The sequence below is a fragment of the Amblyraja radiata genome, chromosome 1 (genome assembly GCF_010909765.2).
Source record: "Amblyraja radiata isolate CabotCenter1 chromosome 1, sAmbRad1.1.pri, whole genome shotgun sequence".
Lineage (NCBI taxonomy): Eukaryota > Metazoa > Chordata > Chondrichthyes > Rajiformes > Rajidae > Amblyraja > Amblyraja radiata.
Genome location: NC_045956.1, coordinates 73,151,884 through 73,169,852, shown reverse-complemented (window position 1 = coordinate 73,169,852; position 17,969 = coordinate 73,151,884). Strand labels below are relative to the sequence as shown.

Here is a 17,969-nt window from a genome sequence, read left to right as displayed (position 1 = left end):
TCCGGAGAACTTGGATAGGTGACGTTTCGGGTCGGGACCCTTCTTCAAACTTTAGACCCTTCTTTCACCCGAAACGTCACCTGTCCATGTTCCCCACAGATACTGCCTGACACGTTGAGTTACTCCAGCACCTTGTATTTTTTCGTAAACCAGCTTCTGTAGTTCCTTGTGTTCCAAAATGTAATGCTTTATAAATGTCCAGAGATGCTGCCTGTCCCGCGGAGTTACTCCAGCACTTTGCTTCTGTCTCCCTGGAGACCTCGTTTCCCATGCAATGTGACATCTACTGTGCATACATTGCCAGCTGTTGTTTTGGCAGCAGCAACATAATCTCCCGGTTAGTACACTCAGTGTTGCTGAGGCCTAGTTTATGTAGAGACAAGAAACTGCAGATGCTGGAATCATGATCATAAAACACACACAAAGTGTTGGAGGAACTCACACAGCGCTGGAGTAACTCAGCGGGACAGGCAGCATCAGCGGAGGGAATGGACAGATGTTTATTCGGCTCGAAAAGAAGTGACTCAATCCGAAACGTTACCTATCCATTCCCTCCACAGATGCTGCCTGACTCACTGGCTTACTTCGACACTTCGTGAGTTCATGTCATAGGAGCAGAATTTGGCCATTCGGCCCATCGAGTTGCTCCAACACTTTGTGTTTCGCTCAACATGCCAGCATCTGTGGTCCCCCATGTCTCCATTTGACAGCTGGAATAACTCAGCGGGTCATGGAGTCTGAAGAAGGACCCTGTCCCGAAACCTCGCCTGCCTGTTTCCTTCCACCGATTTCATGTAGTCACTTTTCGATAAAACCCTACCGCCCCAGTTATTCCAAAACCATTTAATTCCCCGTGTCTCCATTTCATTCATTAAGTCGCCGGTACTGTCACATCGTTCGTTTTCGGTCAATACAACAGAACAGTCTGAAGAAGGGCGACGATAGACACAAAAAGCTGGAGTAACTCAGCGGGACAGGCAGCATCTCTGGAGAGAAGGAATGGGTGATGTTATGGGTCGAGACTCTTCGACAGACTGGTAAAGGAAACGAAAGACATAGATGATGATGTATTGTAGAGAGATAAAGAACAATGAATGCAAAAAAGTTACGATGATAAAGGAAACAGACCTTTGTTCGCTGTTCGTTGGGTGAAAACGAGCAGCTGGTGCGACTTGGGATAGACAGAGAGGGAATGCCGGGGTTACTTGAAGTGAGAGAAATCAATATTGATACCACTGGGCTGTAAGCTGCCCAAGCAAAATATGAAATGCTGTTCCTCCAATTTGCATTTAGCCTCACTCTGACTGGAGGAGACATCGGACAGAAAGGTCAGTGTGGGAATGGGTAGTGTTTGGCAACCGGGAGATCAGGTAGGTCCAGGTAGCAACCTGGAGAGTCGCAATCCGAAACGTCACCCATTCCTTCTCTCCAGAGATGCTATCTGACCCTCTGAGTTACTCCAGCTTTTGGTGTCTATCGTCGAGGTAAACCAGCATCTGCAGTTCCTTCCTACACAACAGAACAGTATGAGGAGCGGTTAATGTTAGAGGCTGCTCACTAACCTCACTATGTTTACATCGTCCTCTCTAGCAATGAATAAATATAATTTGGTTACCGTATTATTGACTGCAACCGCCCGTTTAAAATGACTGCTCTTTAATTCTCAACCACTGGATATTTGCCTGGAAACATTGTATGTTTTCGTTCAGTGAGATAATTCAATTTTAATAGACTGAGGTGATAAATCCGGCGCCACTTCACAACAAACTAAACGACCTATAATAGAGCATTTAGGATCGATAATAAAATTCCCAAGACTATTTAACATATATAATTCCAGCACCACTTCACACTGAGCTGTCTGTGATGTTTAAAAGGGCTGGCATCTGCCATGATCCGTTGTTCGGATAAAACACTGTTTGAAATAATTTGAAGTTTTGAAATTAATCCTCGCAGCCTAATGTACATTTTGGGCTAAGATTTGATCCCTGCACAAAGCGCAATGTAAACGGAATGGAATCTCTATTAACATTCTGAGACTCTCTACATAATGGAAGTGATCACATTCGGCCCTTCGAGCCAGAATTGCCATTAAATATGATCATAGCTGATCATCCAAAATCAGTACCCAGTTTCTGCTTTCTCCCCATATCCCTTGATTCCGTAAATCTAAGAAATTTAAACATTGGAGGCTTTTTATAGTGAAAAAAAACCTGCATGGCATCATTTTTACCATGTGATGATTTTTCCACACGTCGGTAGTCGTTGTTGGCTCAAGAGTAACCCGGGAGAGGAACTTGGAACATCGCAGAAATTAGAAGTAAATGGCAAACTTAGCCATACCCGTGGGAACTTGGTTAAACTCTTGAACATAAACTTGGAATCTCGTACACAACCACGAGTCTGATTTTTTTCTTTCACTCGGGGTCACTTGTGGGTCGACTCGCACTGTGAGACGGAGCTTTACTCAATGGAATGTGCTAAAGGCATGATAGAGGGTGTATATTCCACTTCTGAAACTGAAATAAGTGGAAACAAAACTCAGAAGTAGAGAACAATGCACAGCCACTACTTGCACACTAAGTGCAAACATAGGGGGATGTGTTTTTACTGATCATCTTTATCTGAATGGTGCCAGACAATGCGTAAATTGTATAACATGTAATGAGCTATAAAGAGTAATTTTAAATAATAACTAAATGTTTTTAATTCGCTGTGATAATTGGGATGATACTGAAATAACTTTGTAGTTTCTAAAATGAATATTGTTTCTATTCAGGACTATATTTTCATTACCATATTTGACATCCATGGCGACCAAAAATTCTAGTGCACAATTGCATGCTTGCCAAAATTGTTAAAAACTCCTGGAATACCATTTGGAGATCTAAAATTTATTTTTTTCTTTGATAGCCCATGAGAAAAAATATATTAGTCGAGGAGATGCAACTATAGGTCCTGTGACACAGTCAAAACTGTCACGAGTGAGCAGCGGATTTGGCCTGTCAAAGTTGACGGGATCCAGACGGAACAAGAAGGAAAGTGGAATCAGTAAAAATAACCTCACATCTCAGGTTGGAAATTCTCTTTAATTTGATCATTTGTCTTTTGTCTCTAATTAAAATAGGGTAATTTGTTGATTTAAAAAAAATTTATTATCATAACCTGAGAAGTGTTGTGGGACAATGCCAGTTGTGGGAAACCAGGAGGGAATTGCGGGAACCCTGGTTGAAATTTACGAGTCGTCATTAAATACAGGAGAGGTGCCGGAAGAATGGAGGGTGGCAAATGTTGTGCCTTTATTCAAGAAGGGTTGCAGGGAAAATGCTGGGAATTATAGGCCAGTGAGCTTAACATCTGTAGTTGGAAAATTACTAGAGGGTATTCAGAGGGATAGGATATACAGGCATTTAGACGGACAAGGGCTGATTTGGGATCGTCAGCATGGTTTAGTACGTGGGAGGTCTCTGGTGTCTACATTATGTTGGCATCACAGTGCTTATTCTGGTGATAATATAAACAGCACTGTGGTGCAGCTGGTAGATATAGAGCTGCTGCTTCACAGTGTCAGACTTGGTATTCCTGTGACCTCGGGTTTCCTCCGGGTGCTCCAATTTCCTCCCAAATCCTAAAGATGTGCAGGTTTATGGGTTAATTGCCATCTGTAAAATCCCCCCTTGTGTGTAAGGAGCAGTTGTGAAAGTGAGATAACATAGAACTGGTGCAAACAGGTGATGGATGGTCAATATGGACTTGGTGGGCCTGTTTCCGTGTTGAATCTTTCAATTTAATAAAAAAAACAGGTTTATCCTGATACAGGTGGTTTTATCCTGAATTATATGGATACCAAAATTACATTCTCAGTGAACCACAAACCTTGCTAATCTATCTATTTTCTCATTCATTTTTTAATAAATATATTAAATCACTGGAGCCCTCCAGCATATTACTCATTCACCTGCATAAATTGCATACACTAAACAATATAGCATTATCATGCTGATAATGGATGAGTTTAGTCATTCAATGTCAGATCATTTGACTTTTCTGCAAGGCATCTTCCTCGTGAAATAAATTCACAGGCCAGAGACTCTGGGCTACAATGTTTTACCCAATTGTAAAGAATAGTTTTTTCAGAACTGCTTCTGTGGTCTTATCAAAATGTGGGTTTTTTCCCTCATAAACATGAATATTTCTCTTTCATTTAGGAAATATCTCAGTGGATGTTTACTCATATTGCTGTTGTGCGAGATTTGGTTGATATGCAATATAAAGAATATCAGGAGGTAAATGCAAAATTATTTCCTTTACTACTTTTTTCTCTGTGCTTCTATTCTCTGATTCACTCCTGTACATTAATATTCACACTTAGATGTTTGGCATATATAATCCAAGTTGGAATTCAAAGGTTGGTGCACTATAGTATCTCGATCATTGTATGGTATAATGCAGAATAGATAAACATCAAAATCTATTTTGCTACAGCATTATACAATATCTTCAAGCATTAGACAATACATTCTCTCCACATTCACTCTATCCAGGCCTTTCATTGTTTGGTAAGTTTCAATTCCCTCATCCTTCTAAACCCCAATGAGTACAAGCCCAGTGCTGTCAAATGATCATCATATGTTAACCTAATCACTCCTGGGATCATTCTTGTAAACCACCTCTGGACCCTCTCCAATGCCAGCACATCCTTCCTCAGATATGGGCCCCAAAACCAAAGGCTTTCTGAAAATCCAGGTAGACCACACCCACTGACTCTCCTTTGTCGATCCTGCTATTTACTTCCTCAAAGAATTCTAACAGGTTTGTCAGGCAAGATCTCCCTTTCACAAAACCATGCTGACTTCGACCTAATTTTCATGTGCTTCTAAATTCTCAGAAACGTCATCCTTTTTCCTGAACTTTAAAATCTTACCAACCACTGAAGTCAGGCTAACTGGGCTATAGGTTCCACAATTCTGCTTCCCTCCCTTCTTGATAATTGATCCCTCATAATATGGCTCTACATGATAGCTAATGCCTAAAGTTTAAATCAAGTTTAATTATTTTAATGGTTTAATAGATTTTTAATGTGTTTAGATGTCAAGAATAACTTTTGATCATCTTGATTCAGTCAACTCTGAAAGATCATTCAACTTTGTTAAGCACATTTACAAATGTTCAAAGAGTTAATCTAGATTAACTAATAATTAATCCTTGTGGGCCACTACAAATGCCTACCACTAACAGATCAACAGAGTATGCAATCTTGCTGGCTTTTCAAGTTCAAGTTCAAGTTAGTTTATTGTCATGTGTCCCTGTATAGGACAATGAAATTCTTGCTTTGCTTAAGCACACAGAAAATAGTAGGCATTTACTACAAAACAGATAAATGTGTCCATATACCATGATATAAATATATACACACATGAATAAATAAACTGATAGTGCAAATAACAGAAAGTGGTTGGTAATAATCAGAGTTTTGTCCGAGCCAGGTTTAATAGCCTGATGGCTGAGGGGAAGTAACTATTCCTGAACCTGGTTGTTGCAGTCTTCAGGCTCCTGTACCTTCTACCTGAAGGTAGCAGGGAGATGAGTGTGTGGCCAGGATGGTGTGGGTCTTTCATGATACTGCCAGCCTTTTTGAGGCAGCGACTGCGATAGATCCCCTCGATGGAAGGAAGGTCAGAGCCGATGATGGACTGGGCAGTGTTTACTACTTTTTGTAGTCTTTTCCTTTCCAGGGCGCTCAAATTGCCGAACCAAGCCACGATGCAACCGGTCAGCATGCTCTCGACTGTGCACCTGTAGAAGTTAGAGAGAGTCTTCCTTGACAATCCGACTCTCCGTAATCTTCTCAGGAAGTAGAGGCGCTGATGTGCTTTTTTGATGATTGCATTAGTGTTCTCGGACCAGGAAAGATCTTCAGAGATGTGCACGCCCAGGAATTTGAAGCTCTTGACCCTTTCAACCATCGACCCGTTGATATAAATGGGGCTGTGGGTCCCCCTCCTACTCCTTCCAAAGTCCACAATCAGTTCCTTGGTTTTGCTGGTGTTGAGGGCCAGGTTATTGCGCTGGCACCATATGGACAGTTGCTCGATCTCTCTTCTGTACTCTGACTCATCCCCATCAGTGATACGCCCCACAATAGTGGTGTCGTCAGCGAACTTGATGATGGAGTTCGCACTGTGGTTCGCTACGCAGTCATGGGTATAGAGTGAGTACAGCAGGGGGCTGAGCACGCAGCCTTGAGGTGCTCCCGTGCTGATTGTTATTGAGGCTGACACATTTCCACCAATACGAACAGACTGTGGTCTGTGGACGAGGAAGTCGAGGATCCAGTTGCAGAGGGATGCGCAGAGACCCAGTTCTGCGAGTTTGGTAACCAGTTTGGAGGGGATGATTGTGTTAAATGCCGAGCTGTAATCAATGAATAACAGCCTGACATATGAGTTTTTGTTGTCCAAGTGGTCCAGTGCGGAGTGGAGGGCCAGCGAGATCGCATCCACCGTTGATCTGTTATGGCGGTACGCGAACTGCAGTGGGTCCAGGTTTTTGTCGATGTAGGAGTTGATTTGCTCCATGATCAACCTCTCAAAGCACTTCATCACCACCGGAGTTAGTGCCACTGGTCGATAGTCATTGAGGCATGTCACCTTACTCTTCTTGGGCACCGGTATAATTGATGCCCTTTTAAAGCAGGTGGGGACCTCAGACCTCAGAAGTGAGAGGTTGAAAATGTCCGTAAAAACTCCCGCCAGTTGGTCCGCACAGGTTTTTAGAACACGGCCGGGTATACCATCAGGACCAGGTGCTTTTCGGGGGTTCACCCCTCTGAAGGATTTCCTGACATCGGCCTCTGTGACTGAGACTGAAATGCCATCGCAGCGAATGGGGGATCGGGAAGGCACATCAGTATTCTCCCTGTCAAAGCGTGCGTAAAACGCATTGAGCTCGTCAGGGAGTGATGTTACACCGGCATTCGAGCTGCCTCCTGGTTTTGCCTTGTAGGAGGTGATTGCATTCAGACCCTGCCACAGCTGCCGAACATCTGTCTCGTCCTCCAGTTTGGAGCAGAAGTCCCTTTTGGCCTTTTTGATGGCCTTACCAAGGTCGTATCTGGTCTTCATGTAGGCCACTGTATCATCGGAGGTGAATGCCCTGTGTCTGGACTTCAGGAGAGTGCGGATCTCAAAGTTCATCCAAGGTTTCTGATTGGGAAACACTCTACACTGGACCACTTTTACAGTAACAGCACACCAGTCTGTTGGTCATTGACTGCAGTTCAGCATTCAACACTATTAACCCCTCAAGCCTTATCATCATACTCTGAAAACTGGGTCTTTGCTCATCCCGAAGTAATTAAATCTTCGACTTCCTCATCAGCAGACCACAAGCAGTACAATTTGGCAAGTTTCTTCTCGATAATCGTCAATGCAGGAGCATCTCGGGGCTGTGTGATCTACTCATTCTCTACCCAGACACAGTTCCAATGTCATCTATAAATTTGCCAATGTTACCATCACTGTTGGACGAGAAACAGGTCGCAATGAATCAGGGAGGGAGATTGATGATCTCATTGAAGGGTTCCAGAACAATAATCGTACTCTCAACATCAACAAAACCAAGGAGCTACTTGTTGACTGCAGGAGGGGAAAACCAGGGATCCACTAACCTGTCTTTGGAGCTGTGGAGACGGTCAATGATTCCTTGACGTGCATACCTCTGAAGATTTGTCCCAACACACAGACCACAGAGAAAGTTCATTAACTCCTCTACTTCCTTAAAATATTGAGAGGTTTTGTTGTGTCATTGAATACTCCCTATCAATCTTCTGCAGGTGTACAGTAGAAAGCATGCCAACTGGTTACATCACAGCCTGGTTTGTTAATTTTAATGCACAGGGCAGAGACATAAACAATTAACAACTGTATTCATCATATATGACAGAAAAGGAATTTCCTGCAACTGGTTTTATTTGTGATTACAAAATATAGCTGATATATATCTGTGGTACAGACATCTACATTGGTTTCGGACTTGCTCTGGTTATATTAGTTAACATTTATTGTTGATACAAACTTATTTAAGCATGACAATCACCTTTGGATCAGATGAAAGTGTTCAGATTTGTTTAAATTATGCTGTTAAATCTAGATTATCACAGACAGGCAATAGATGCATGTTTTATATTTATTTGGTATTGGGCTAACTTTTTATATTTTAGCATACTGATATCCATCTTGGTTCTTGGTTTCTTGGTCCTCCAAAATATTCCAAATGGAATTTAAACTGGAGGTGGTGAAGGGAGGGCTTAAGCCAGAAAGGGTTATTGGGAAGAAAGAGCTACTTTAAATTTAGTTGCATCTGGTTGGGTAACTATAGTTGGGTGGAGATTAGTCCATGCTTTAATTGTGCGGGGGAAGAACAAATTGCTGTATACATCTGTCTTTGTAGCTGGGATCACAAATTGGATCGAATGCCCACGTCTGCTCCTAATTGGTTTGGGTTTGGTGTAGGTCTTGTGGTCTATGTCGAGCTGACCATTTAACATTTTGTAAAAACAGGTCAAACGGTGAGCTTCACGTCTGTCTTGGAGAGGGTTCCACCCCAGAAAATTTCAGAAGTTTGGTGACACTCGCTTCTCTCTCATAGGTGTTAGTAACAAATCGAGCTGCCTGTCTTTGGACACGTTCGATGGAAGAAATGTTTTTGTTTGTGTATGGGTCCCATGCTGCAACTGCGTAGTCCAAATGAGGTCTAACGAGGGTGAAGTATAGCTTCTCCTTGACAGAAGTTAAACAATGATGAAAGTTGCGCCTCAGAAAGTTTAGGACGCCTGTTGCTTTCACCGTTGCATGAGGAGTCTGACCATTCCAACGCAGATCATTCTGCAATTTGATGCCAAGATACTTGGTTTGTTTGGATTCTTCAAGGGTGGCACCAAGTATATTGTAAGATGTTTCGCCTGGATTCCTCTTTCTGGTGACACGCATAGTTTCACATTTCACAGTCTGACATGCACTCTCAACTGTGGGACCATACGTAGACAGGTGTGGGACCTTATAGACACATTTGCATTCCCCCTACCAACAATAATTAACAATTAAATAATTACGTTTGTGACTTTGCAGCGACAGCAAAATGTCCTGAAGTACGTGACTGAAGAATGGGCTCAGATAGAGTATGAACTATTGCGAGAGAGGGGCTTATGGGGGCCTCCAATTGGATCATATCTTGATAAATGGATGTTGGAAATGCCAGAAGGTCCCTGCCGAATGAGAAAGAAGATGGTGCGAAATGACATGTTTTATATACATTATCCCTATGTACCAGAAAACGAGCCGGAATCGACCAGTCTCCTGGTAAGTATTGCAGAAGCTGTTGCTAAAAAGTCATGTGAGATAACATGATGCTGAAAATCTAGTTTTATGCAGTGCATTACTTTGGTTTAGTATTTTCAAGACATGAATAATGAAGAAATTTATGTGATCAAGAAAATGTTTAAACCGTTGGTCTTGTATCGCATTAAAGTAATTAAAATAAAGTGTCTGATAAAATATCCTGATTTCCTAAATATTATCGAATTATGTAAATATTTTACTTTAAATAAATTATTCAAGTTACTTTGCTCTGCAACTGATTTTAGTTTTGTGGAATTATATACTTTATTGACAAAATTATCAACTAATTACGATATTTAAATTACAATTTGTAGGAATGTGCACTTTTTTAAACTCTGGCTGAGGTCAGGACGGATAATTGTGCAGATAATTTATGTGGTTTTCGTGGTTTCTTATTCTGTGTTGGTGGCAATAAAATGTAAATCTGTGTTCTTGTATCCAGAAGAATCTTTGTTTTTTCCTCATTGTACTTTGTACTTTGCAGTGGAATAATATTTCTAACTCTCTTAATCAATAGCTTATTCCAGGAAAGGGAAAATGGAGAGACTAAATATAGAGTAATCAATTTGATTTTTCATGATCTTGGTATTAAAATTAGGTCCATGCAGTTTTATACAGAATTAATTTTGTTTATTTTTCCAAGGCTTTAAGAACAATTATTAACTCGCTTGAAAATGTTAAAATAAAGTTATTTTGTACGTGAAGTTATGTAAGAGTAATGTGCTTAAAGGTGTCAGTTGTAGCTCAGTTGATAGCTAGCATCAGAAGATTATGGGTTGAACTTGCACTGAATGTAGGTCATGTAAAGCAGTCACCCAATCGACTTTTGGTTTCTCCAGCATAAAGAAACCCACACGTGCACTATATGCAAAGGGGAGTGGTTGTTGGCAGAGGTGGAAGAGCATGGAAGGAACAGTTTCTTCAATGTGCTGAGAAGAAGGGAATATGTATTTAGTGATGGTAGGCTGTTGAAGGTTGCAGAAATTATGGAAGATGATCTTTTGAATGGGGAGGCTGATGGTTAGATGAGGACAAGAGGAAGTCCATCCTTGTTCGGGCTGGGAGGAGAAGAGGTTGACAATCCTATTAACTAAAATGGAGGGAAAACACGGTGAAGAAAAAAGCAAGACATCTGAAGCACAGTGTGGACAATATTGTCATTGGCGCACATACAGATACATAAAACTGAGAAGAGAATAAAGTCATTTGAGGAAACAAAAAGGTGTAGTCAAGATGGCAGATACTCTGTGGATGTGTATGTTGCTTGTTGACCTATGCTGTGAGATGGAAACAGAAAACAAAAAAAAAGAAAATGAGTCAGTTTTGGTCCGTGAAACAGCTGGAAGGAATTTGGCAGCAAAGGTGGTGAAAGGGTATAAAGCTGAGGTTTATATAGCATAGCAAAGGTAACTGGGTTATCATTTAAAATATTACATGCTCTAAACATGTTAGATTTTCAGCTACTACTCTGTAATGTAAATTGCTACATTTGAAGTAATCTAATTAATTTTCAAAGATGTTTGAAACTTTGCTGCCACCTACCTGCTTTGTAAACATTATGCATTATCTACCTAATGTTAATTACTTCAGTGCTGCTTTGTGATGCTGAAAATCTGATTAGTATTTCCTGTATTCTCAACACCTTATTTTAGTATGTCACTACTATTAAAGTATCCGAGATGCCTTGGTTTGATGATGGCAGGATAGTTTCTGAAAAGGTAAAGAAGAATAACAGTGGTTGCTTTGCCATTGAAAATTGACATTGAATGGACCTGCATGATGGGCACTAAAGCACATCTAAATGATTGGCTTCTTGTGGTACATTTTTTGAGCTACAAGATGATGATTCACCCTTCACGCCAGGATTTGTTTATTTTACACCCGTCACCAAAATAGATCTTTGTAGACTGTTCTAAACTGCACACTAATAGGCTTTATTGGGCTAAGTCTCACTGGAAGTAACATCACTGCTGTTTTTGTGGGCTTATGACTTAAGCTACATTGTTTCAAGCTAAGTGTGGAACTGTAATTTGACTTCGATAATCTCCCTTCCTACAAAGAGTAGGAGCAAACGGGTCCTTTTCACAATGGCAGGCAGTGACTAGTGGGGTACCGCAAGGCTCAGTGCTGGGACCCCAGCTATTTACAATATATATTAATGATCTGGATGAGGGAATTGAAGGCAATATCTTCAAGTTTGCGGATGACACTAAGCTGGGGGGCAGTGTTAGCTGTGAGGAGGATGCTAGGAGACTGCAAGGTGACTTGGATAGGCTGGGTGAGTGGGCAAATGTTTGGCAGATGCAGTATAATGTGGATAAATGTGAGGTTATCCATTTTGGTGGCAAAAACAGGAAAGCAGACTATTATCTAAATGGTGGCCGACTAGGAAAAGGGGAGATGCAGCGAGACCTGGGTGTCATGGTACACCAGTCATTGAAAGTAGGCATGCAGGTGCAGCAGGCAGTGAAGAAAGCGAATGGTATGTTAGCTTTCATAGCAAAAGGATTTGAGTATAGGAGCAGGGAGGTTCTACTGCAGTTGTACAGGGTCTTGGTGAGACCACACCTGGAGTATTGCGTACAGTTTTGGTCTCCAAATCTGAGGAAGGACATTATTGCCATAGAGGGAGTGCAGAGAAGGTTCACCAGACTGATTCCTGGGATGTCAGGACTGTCTTATGAAGAAAGACTGGATAGACTTGGTTTATACTCTCTAGAATTTAGGAGATTGAGAGGGGATCTTATAGAAACTTACAAAATTCTTAAGGGGTTGGACAGGCTAGATGCAGGAAGATTGCTCCAGATGTTGGGGAAGTCCAGGACAAGGGGTCACAGCTTAAGGATAAGGGGGAAATCCTTTAAAACCGAGATGAGAAGAACTTTTTTCACATAGAGAGTGGTGAATCTCTGGAACTCTCTGCCACAGAGGGTAGTCGAGGCCAGTTCATTGGCTATATTTAAGAGGGAGTTAGATGTGGCCCTTGTGGCTAAGGGGATCAAAGGGTATGGAGAGAAGGCAGGTACGGGATACTGAGTTGGATGATCAGCCATGATCATATTGAATGGCGGTGCAGGCTCGAAGGGCCGAATGGCCTACTCCTGCACCTAATTTCTATGTTTCCTCTTTTCCTTCATCCAGTCCCTGACAAAACAGATACATTTTTAGATTATTTTTAAAAAAGCTACATATTTACCAATTTCAAAATCATACCTTTTAAACTTCATTGTTGATTGTAGTTTCACAAAGTAAAGCATATTTTTCTAAAGCATGTTTATCAAAGAAGACTTCAACACATAGTGGTTCTGGTTATGTGATTTTGCAGATGATTTTCTATTGCGCACATAATAAACATGCCTGGCTACTGAAAACAGCTTTTATGTTTGTCATCTGCTATCTCGTGATATCTCATAAATAAGCTCAGGACAAGGTAGACAATCAGGTGTTACTCGGAAACACACTCTGTGTTTTGCTTTTTCAGAAACCTACTCGCTACCGTAGAGCTATAAGCTATGACAGTAAAGAATACTACATACGCCTGTCTGCTGGAAATCCAACCATGTGTACAGATACAATTGAAGAGAGTTCAGAGGGTGAAACCACCCAGCATGAACCAGAGCATGGAGAGGACACTATTGCAAGAGTCAAAGGTAAATAATTTTATATTATCTAAAGCTGCATTATTGTCTAGCAACTGATATGCATCTTGACTTTAGTTCCAGTAATTGTAAATTAACATCTTTTAGATGTTGTAATTTCATAATTTTCTTTGTGATGAGCCTGTCCCACATAGGTGACTTTTTAGGTGAGTGCAAGAGACTCTGCGCTCGCTTCATGGTCGCGAGGAGTTCCCGCACTCTGGGAACTACTCTCAGTATGGTCGCAGCAAATTTTTCAACATGTTGAAAAAAACATTGCGACCAAAAATTGATCACCATGGAGATAATTGATAATCCTGTAGTCGTAGGTGCAGTTGTCGTGGGGTCGCCATGTAATTGTAGGTAGTCGAGGTAGTCATTGGTAGTTTTAGTTAATCACCTTTGCTGACCGATCATTTTCATTGGCTCATTGGGGGGAAAAAAACATAAGCAGGAGTTTCCAGAACCAGGGATAACCGACCGGTAATGTTAAATGTCCGCCGAAATTCACAGCTGTGTATCTCAGGCTTATTAAAAGTTGTCAGGCTTCTAAAAAGTTGGCTCCACATGGACACCATGGTCTGTTATAATGAGGGTTTACTGTACATGTTTTTTACCTACAACTGTTATGACTAGGTGTATAGAAAGATTTAAGTTTAAGAAAACACCTGAATTAGTAGCCTATTTAGCTACTGATCTTGTTTTGCGGTTGAATGAGATGGTTGATTTATGACCTAGTCTCCTGTATTTTGTTTTTTCCCCGCATCACATTACTTTAGTTATCAAATATATGCCAATACCAGATTTGAAATTAATGGTTCCACTAGCATCATTGGCTATTTGCAGAAGAGATCCAAATTTCAACCATCTTTTGCTGCAGATGTGTTTTCAAAGTTCACTCCTGATTTTAGACGATGTTCCCTAGTTCAGAACACCACATATAGTGGAAATAATTTCACTCTAATCAACCAATCCTGTTGAATAATGTGATGATGATTTATTAAATATCTCTTTAACTATCTAAATTCCAAGGAATATGACTAATTTATGTAAGGTAGACACAAAATGCTGGAGTAACTCAGCGGGGCAGGCAGCATCTTTGGAGAGAAAGGAATGGGTGATATTTTCGGTCGAGATCCTTCTTCCGACTTGACCCGAAACGTCATCCATTCCATCTCTCCAGAGATGCTGCCTGTCCCGCTGAGTTACTCCAGCATTTTGTGTCTACCTTCGATTTAAACCAGCATCTGCTGTTCTTTTCTACAGTAATTTCTGTACTATGACTTATTATTTGATATTTGGTGCATATGTCAAATTTGTATTTTTTGTGTGGCTTCCCATCCAAATTCTTCTTTTTGGCGTATTGCACAGAACAGTCTATGGTACTATAAATGTGGTCAATAGCACTTGAATCTTTGTGCTTGCGTCTGTCAGCATTCCATTATCCCGGCAGATTATTTTCTGCTCATGATGTAAATAATCACTATTTAAGGACCCCAATCCTTTGAAACCTCTGTTGCTTCTGGATTTCAACAATTTCTATCCTTTGTAGGACTAAAGTGGCTAACTACCTTCACCTTTACTGAAACCCATTATTATTGGGTGGGGTTTCTATTCATTTGAGTCAGTAATCTTATATTTATACTTTCATCGACACTGAATGCAAGGCTGGTTATCTTTATACCTTCAACAAAACTGGAAATGTGTCCTTCCATCATTCTCTCTAAGTATTTAATTAAATATGAATGGTTGCAGGCACGAATGCCATTAACTATATTCTGCCAATGCAAGTATCTGTCCTTTTACGTATAATGCAGCTCAGCCTTTACCCAAGCTGGGTCGATAATTTCCCTTAAATTGTGTGAGTTTCAGCTTTTGTTAAAAATCCTTTTGTTGGATTTGAAGGCGAGTCAAATAACATCAAGTACAATCCCCTGTTTACTATTTCAGTCGCTTCTTCAAAACATTCAGTTGGTATCCTCAGCATGATAAAAGAGCATAGCAATCTGGACAGCTTCACAGACATTACTATCATAACCTGCAGCAAAAAGGTGACCCAGAAATGTTTTAAGGAAAAATTAATTTGAGATATTAGTGACCCCATGCAGCAAGGTGATTAAGTTTGTTAGAAATAATCAAGCATTATTACCACAGTGTACTAATTATATCCACTTGGGTGGTTTTAATAAAATTAAAGAAATTAGTATGATTCTTTCTTGAGGCAATCTTGTAAGATGTGTGTATTTTAATTAATTTTGAAAATTAACACGAACTATAATTGTGTAGGGATTGTGAAGCCACCTTTAAAGCGTTCACGTTCTGCCCCTGATGGTGGAGATGACGACAACACAGAACCTTTCCTTGACCAAGCTTCAGAAGGAAGTTCAGTGGAAGAGGAGGAGAAGACTGATAACCAAACACTGGTGCGATTATTAGAAGAAGGAGAAAAGGTACATCAACTAATTAATATCTTTTTTTTACAGGGGAAAAAGCTTGAACTAACTGAATTTTAAAGAAGGTTAACCTAGAAGAGATATTTTTCTTTTTTTAAATACCAAAAACATTGTCTAAAAGGCTGCTCAATATTCCAGTTTTGTGGGTAAAATAGAAAATAAATTAGTAAATTGAAATACAGAAAGTGCTAGAGTAACTCAGCGGGGCAGACAGCATCCCTAGAGAACATGGATAGGCGACGTTTCATGTCTGAAGAAGGTCCCGACCCGAAATGTTGCCTATTCATGTTCTCCAGGGTTGCTGTCCTTTTTGGACCTGAATTGCTCCAAACTTTGTGTCTCTTTTTGAGTAAATTAAAAGTTCGGTAACTGAAGAGTAAGATTTTAATCCTGTGTGCTCCAGATTGATATAACTGCTGTTTAATGTTAAGGAAGATGATTTGGATTAGAGTGAGAGTACCACTGCCAAATAAATCACAGATCACCTTTGAGTCCCTAGCAAAATAGATCCACTGGTAATGGAGCAAATATATTTCAAATGACAGGTTTAATGTTGGTGATGTAAATTTGCAAGAGAATTTTCCTTTGACCATATGATATGAAGAAATTACTTCAACGTTTTTTAAATTAGTAGTTTAGTTTATTGTCGCATGTACTGAGGTACAGTGAAAGGATTTTTTGTTAGCTCTAGTCAACAAAAGAACGATTCATGATTATAATCAGCCGTCCACTGTACAGATACAGGATAAAGGGAATAATGTTTAGTGCAAGGTAAAATCTGATTAAACATTGTCCGAGGGTCTCCAATGAGGTAGATGGTAGATCAGGCCCACTCTCTAGTTGGTGACAGGGTGGTTCAGTTGCCTGATAACAGCTTGGAAGAAACTATCACTGAATCTGGAGGTATGCGTTTTCACACTTTTGTATCTCTTGCCTGATGGGAAAGGGGAGAAGGAGTGACTGGGGTGAGACTCATCGTTGATTATGCAGTACCCTAAATTTTGCAGTGGTAATAATTTTGAATCTCCTGTAATTTATCATTATTACTCTACATCTGAAAGTGACTTTGGGATTTCTGGACATGCACAGATTCTGAAGCTGTCAGTGATTTGGCCATTCTCCACAGACAGCCTATTCAGCCAAATTACAGCGATTTGTTTGAATTCATTTACAATTCATTTACAATCCAAGTGCTATAAAATACCTTGATTTTTTTGCAAATTAGTTGAGGTTTAAATGTGTTTTTTAAATGGTGTGTCTTTGAAGGACAATGTATTTAACATGTAAGTGGTTTTCAAATGGAAAATATTTTTTAGAGCTGTCCTGATAGTTCAGGTTCTCCTCTAATCATAGTTATAGATAGTTCAGGTTCTCCCCTAAACAATATGTGGGACTTGCATTGAAAAGTGGTCAAAGGTAGAATCTGCTCATTTGCTTTGAAACTGATGTTTTGTTAAGATTCCCATGATTACATCAAAGAATCATCATCTGACATCAGTAAGTAAAGTAGAGCTGTGGATAAAGAGTAGAAAGGGAAATCAGTTCAGTTAGAAATCCTTGAAAGCTTCTGTGGTTGGCAAATGTCCATCCCCCACCAGGATGGCCTCAGAGCCCTCCGGTTCTTCCTCGACCAGAGGAGCAACCTATACCCAGCCACTGACACTCTCCTCCGCTTAGCGGAGTTGGTCCTCACCCTCAATAACTTTACATTTGACTCCTCCCATTTCCTCCAAACACAAGGCGTAGCTATGGGCACACGCATGGGCCCCAGCTACGCCTGCCTCTTTGTCGGGTACGTTGAACAATCCTTGTTCGATGCGTACCAGGGCCCCATCCCCGACCTCTACCTCCGCTACATTGACGACTGCTTTGGTGCCACCTCCTGCACCCACACACAACTGACTGACTTCATCCACTTCACCACCAACTTCCATCCGGCACTCCAATACACCTGGACGATTTCAGACACTTCCCTACCATTCCTTGACCTCACCATCTCCATCGCAGGGGACAGACTCCTGACCGACATACATTATAAACCCACTGACTCACATGGCTATCTGGACTACACGTCTTCCCACCCTGCCCCCTGTAAAGACTCCATCCCCTACTCCCAATTCCTCCGCCTACGCCGCATCTGTTCCCAGGATGAGACATTTCATACCAGGGCATCGGAAATGTCCTCGTTCTTCAGGGAACGGGGATTCCCCTCCGCCACCATAGATGAGGCTCACACCAGGGTCTCATCCATACCCCGTAACACTGCTCTCTCTCCCCATCCCCGCACACGCAACAAGGGCAGAGTCCCTCTGGTCCTCACCTTTCACCCCACCAGCCGGCAAATACAACACATAATCCTCCGCCATTTCCGCCACCTCCAACGTGACCCCACCACTCGCCACATCTTCCCATCTCCCCCCATGTCTGCCTTCCGCAAAGACCGCTCCCTCCGCAACTCCCTCTTCAATTCTTCCCTTCCC

General features: G+C 41.1%; 1 protein-coding gene across 4 annotated transcripts in view; it reads left to right on the top strand.

The window, feature by feature from the left end:
• wdfy3 (WD repeat and FYVE domain containing 3) overlaps nucleotides 1-17,969 on the top strand; it is a 280,679-nt gene that overhangs the window by 209,745 nt on the left and 52,965 nt on the right. For all 4 annotated transcript variants that reach the window (XM_033024126.1, XM_033024134.1, XM_033024105.1 and 1 more), the window contains 5 exons: nucleotides 2,914-3,074; nucleotides 4,209-4,286; nucleotides 9,129-9,359; nucleotides 12,880-13,048; nucleotides 15,323-15,486. In XM_033024126.1, the coding sequence (XP_032880017.1) occupies nucleotides 2,914-3,074; nucleotides 4,209-4,286; nucleotides 9,129-9,359; nucleotides 12,880-13,048; nucleotides 15,323-15,486 (803 nt within the window). The remainder of the gene's footprint in view (nucleotides 1-2,913; nucleotides 3,075-4,208; nucleotides 4,287-9,128; nucleotides 9,360-12,879; nucleotides 13,049-15,322; nucleotides 15,487-17,969) is intronic.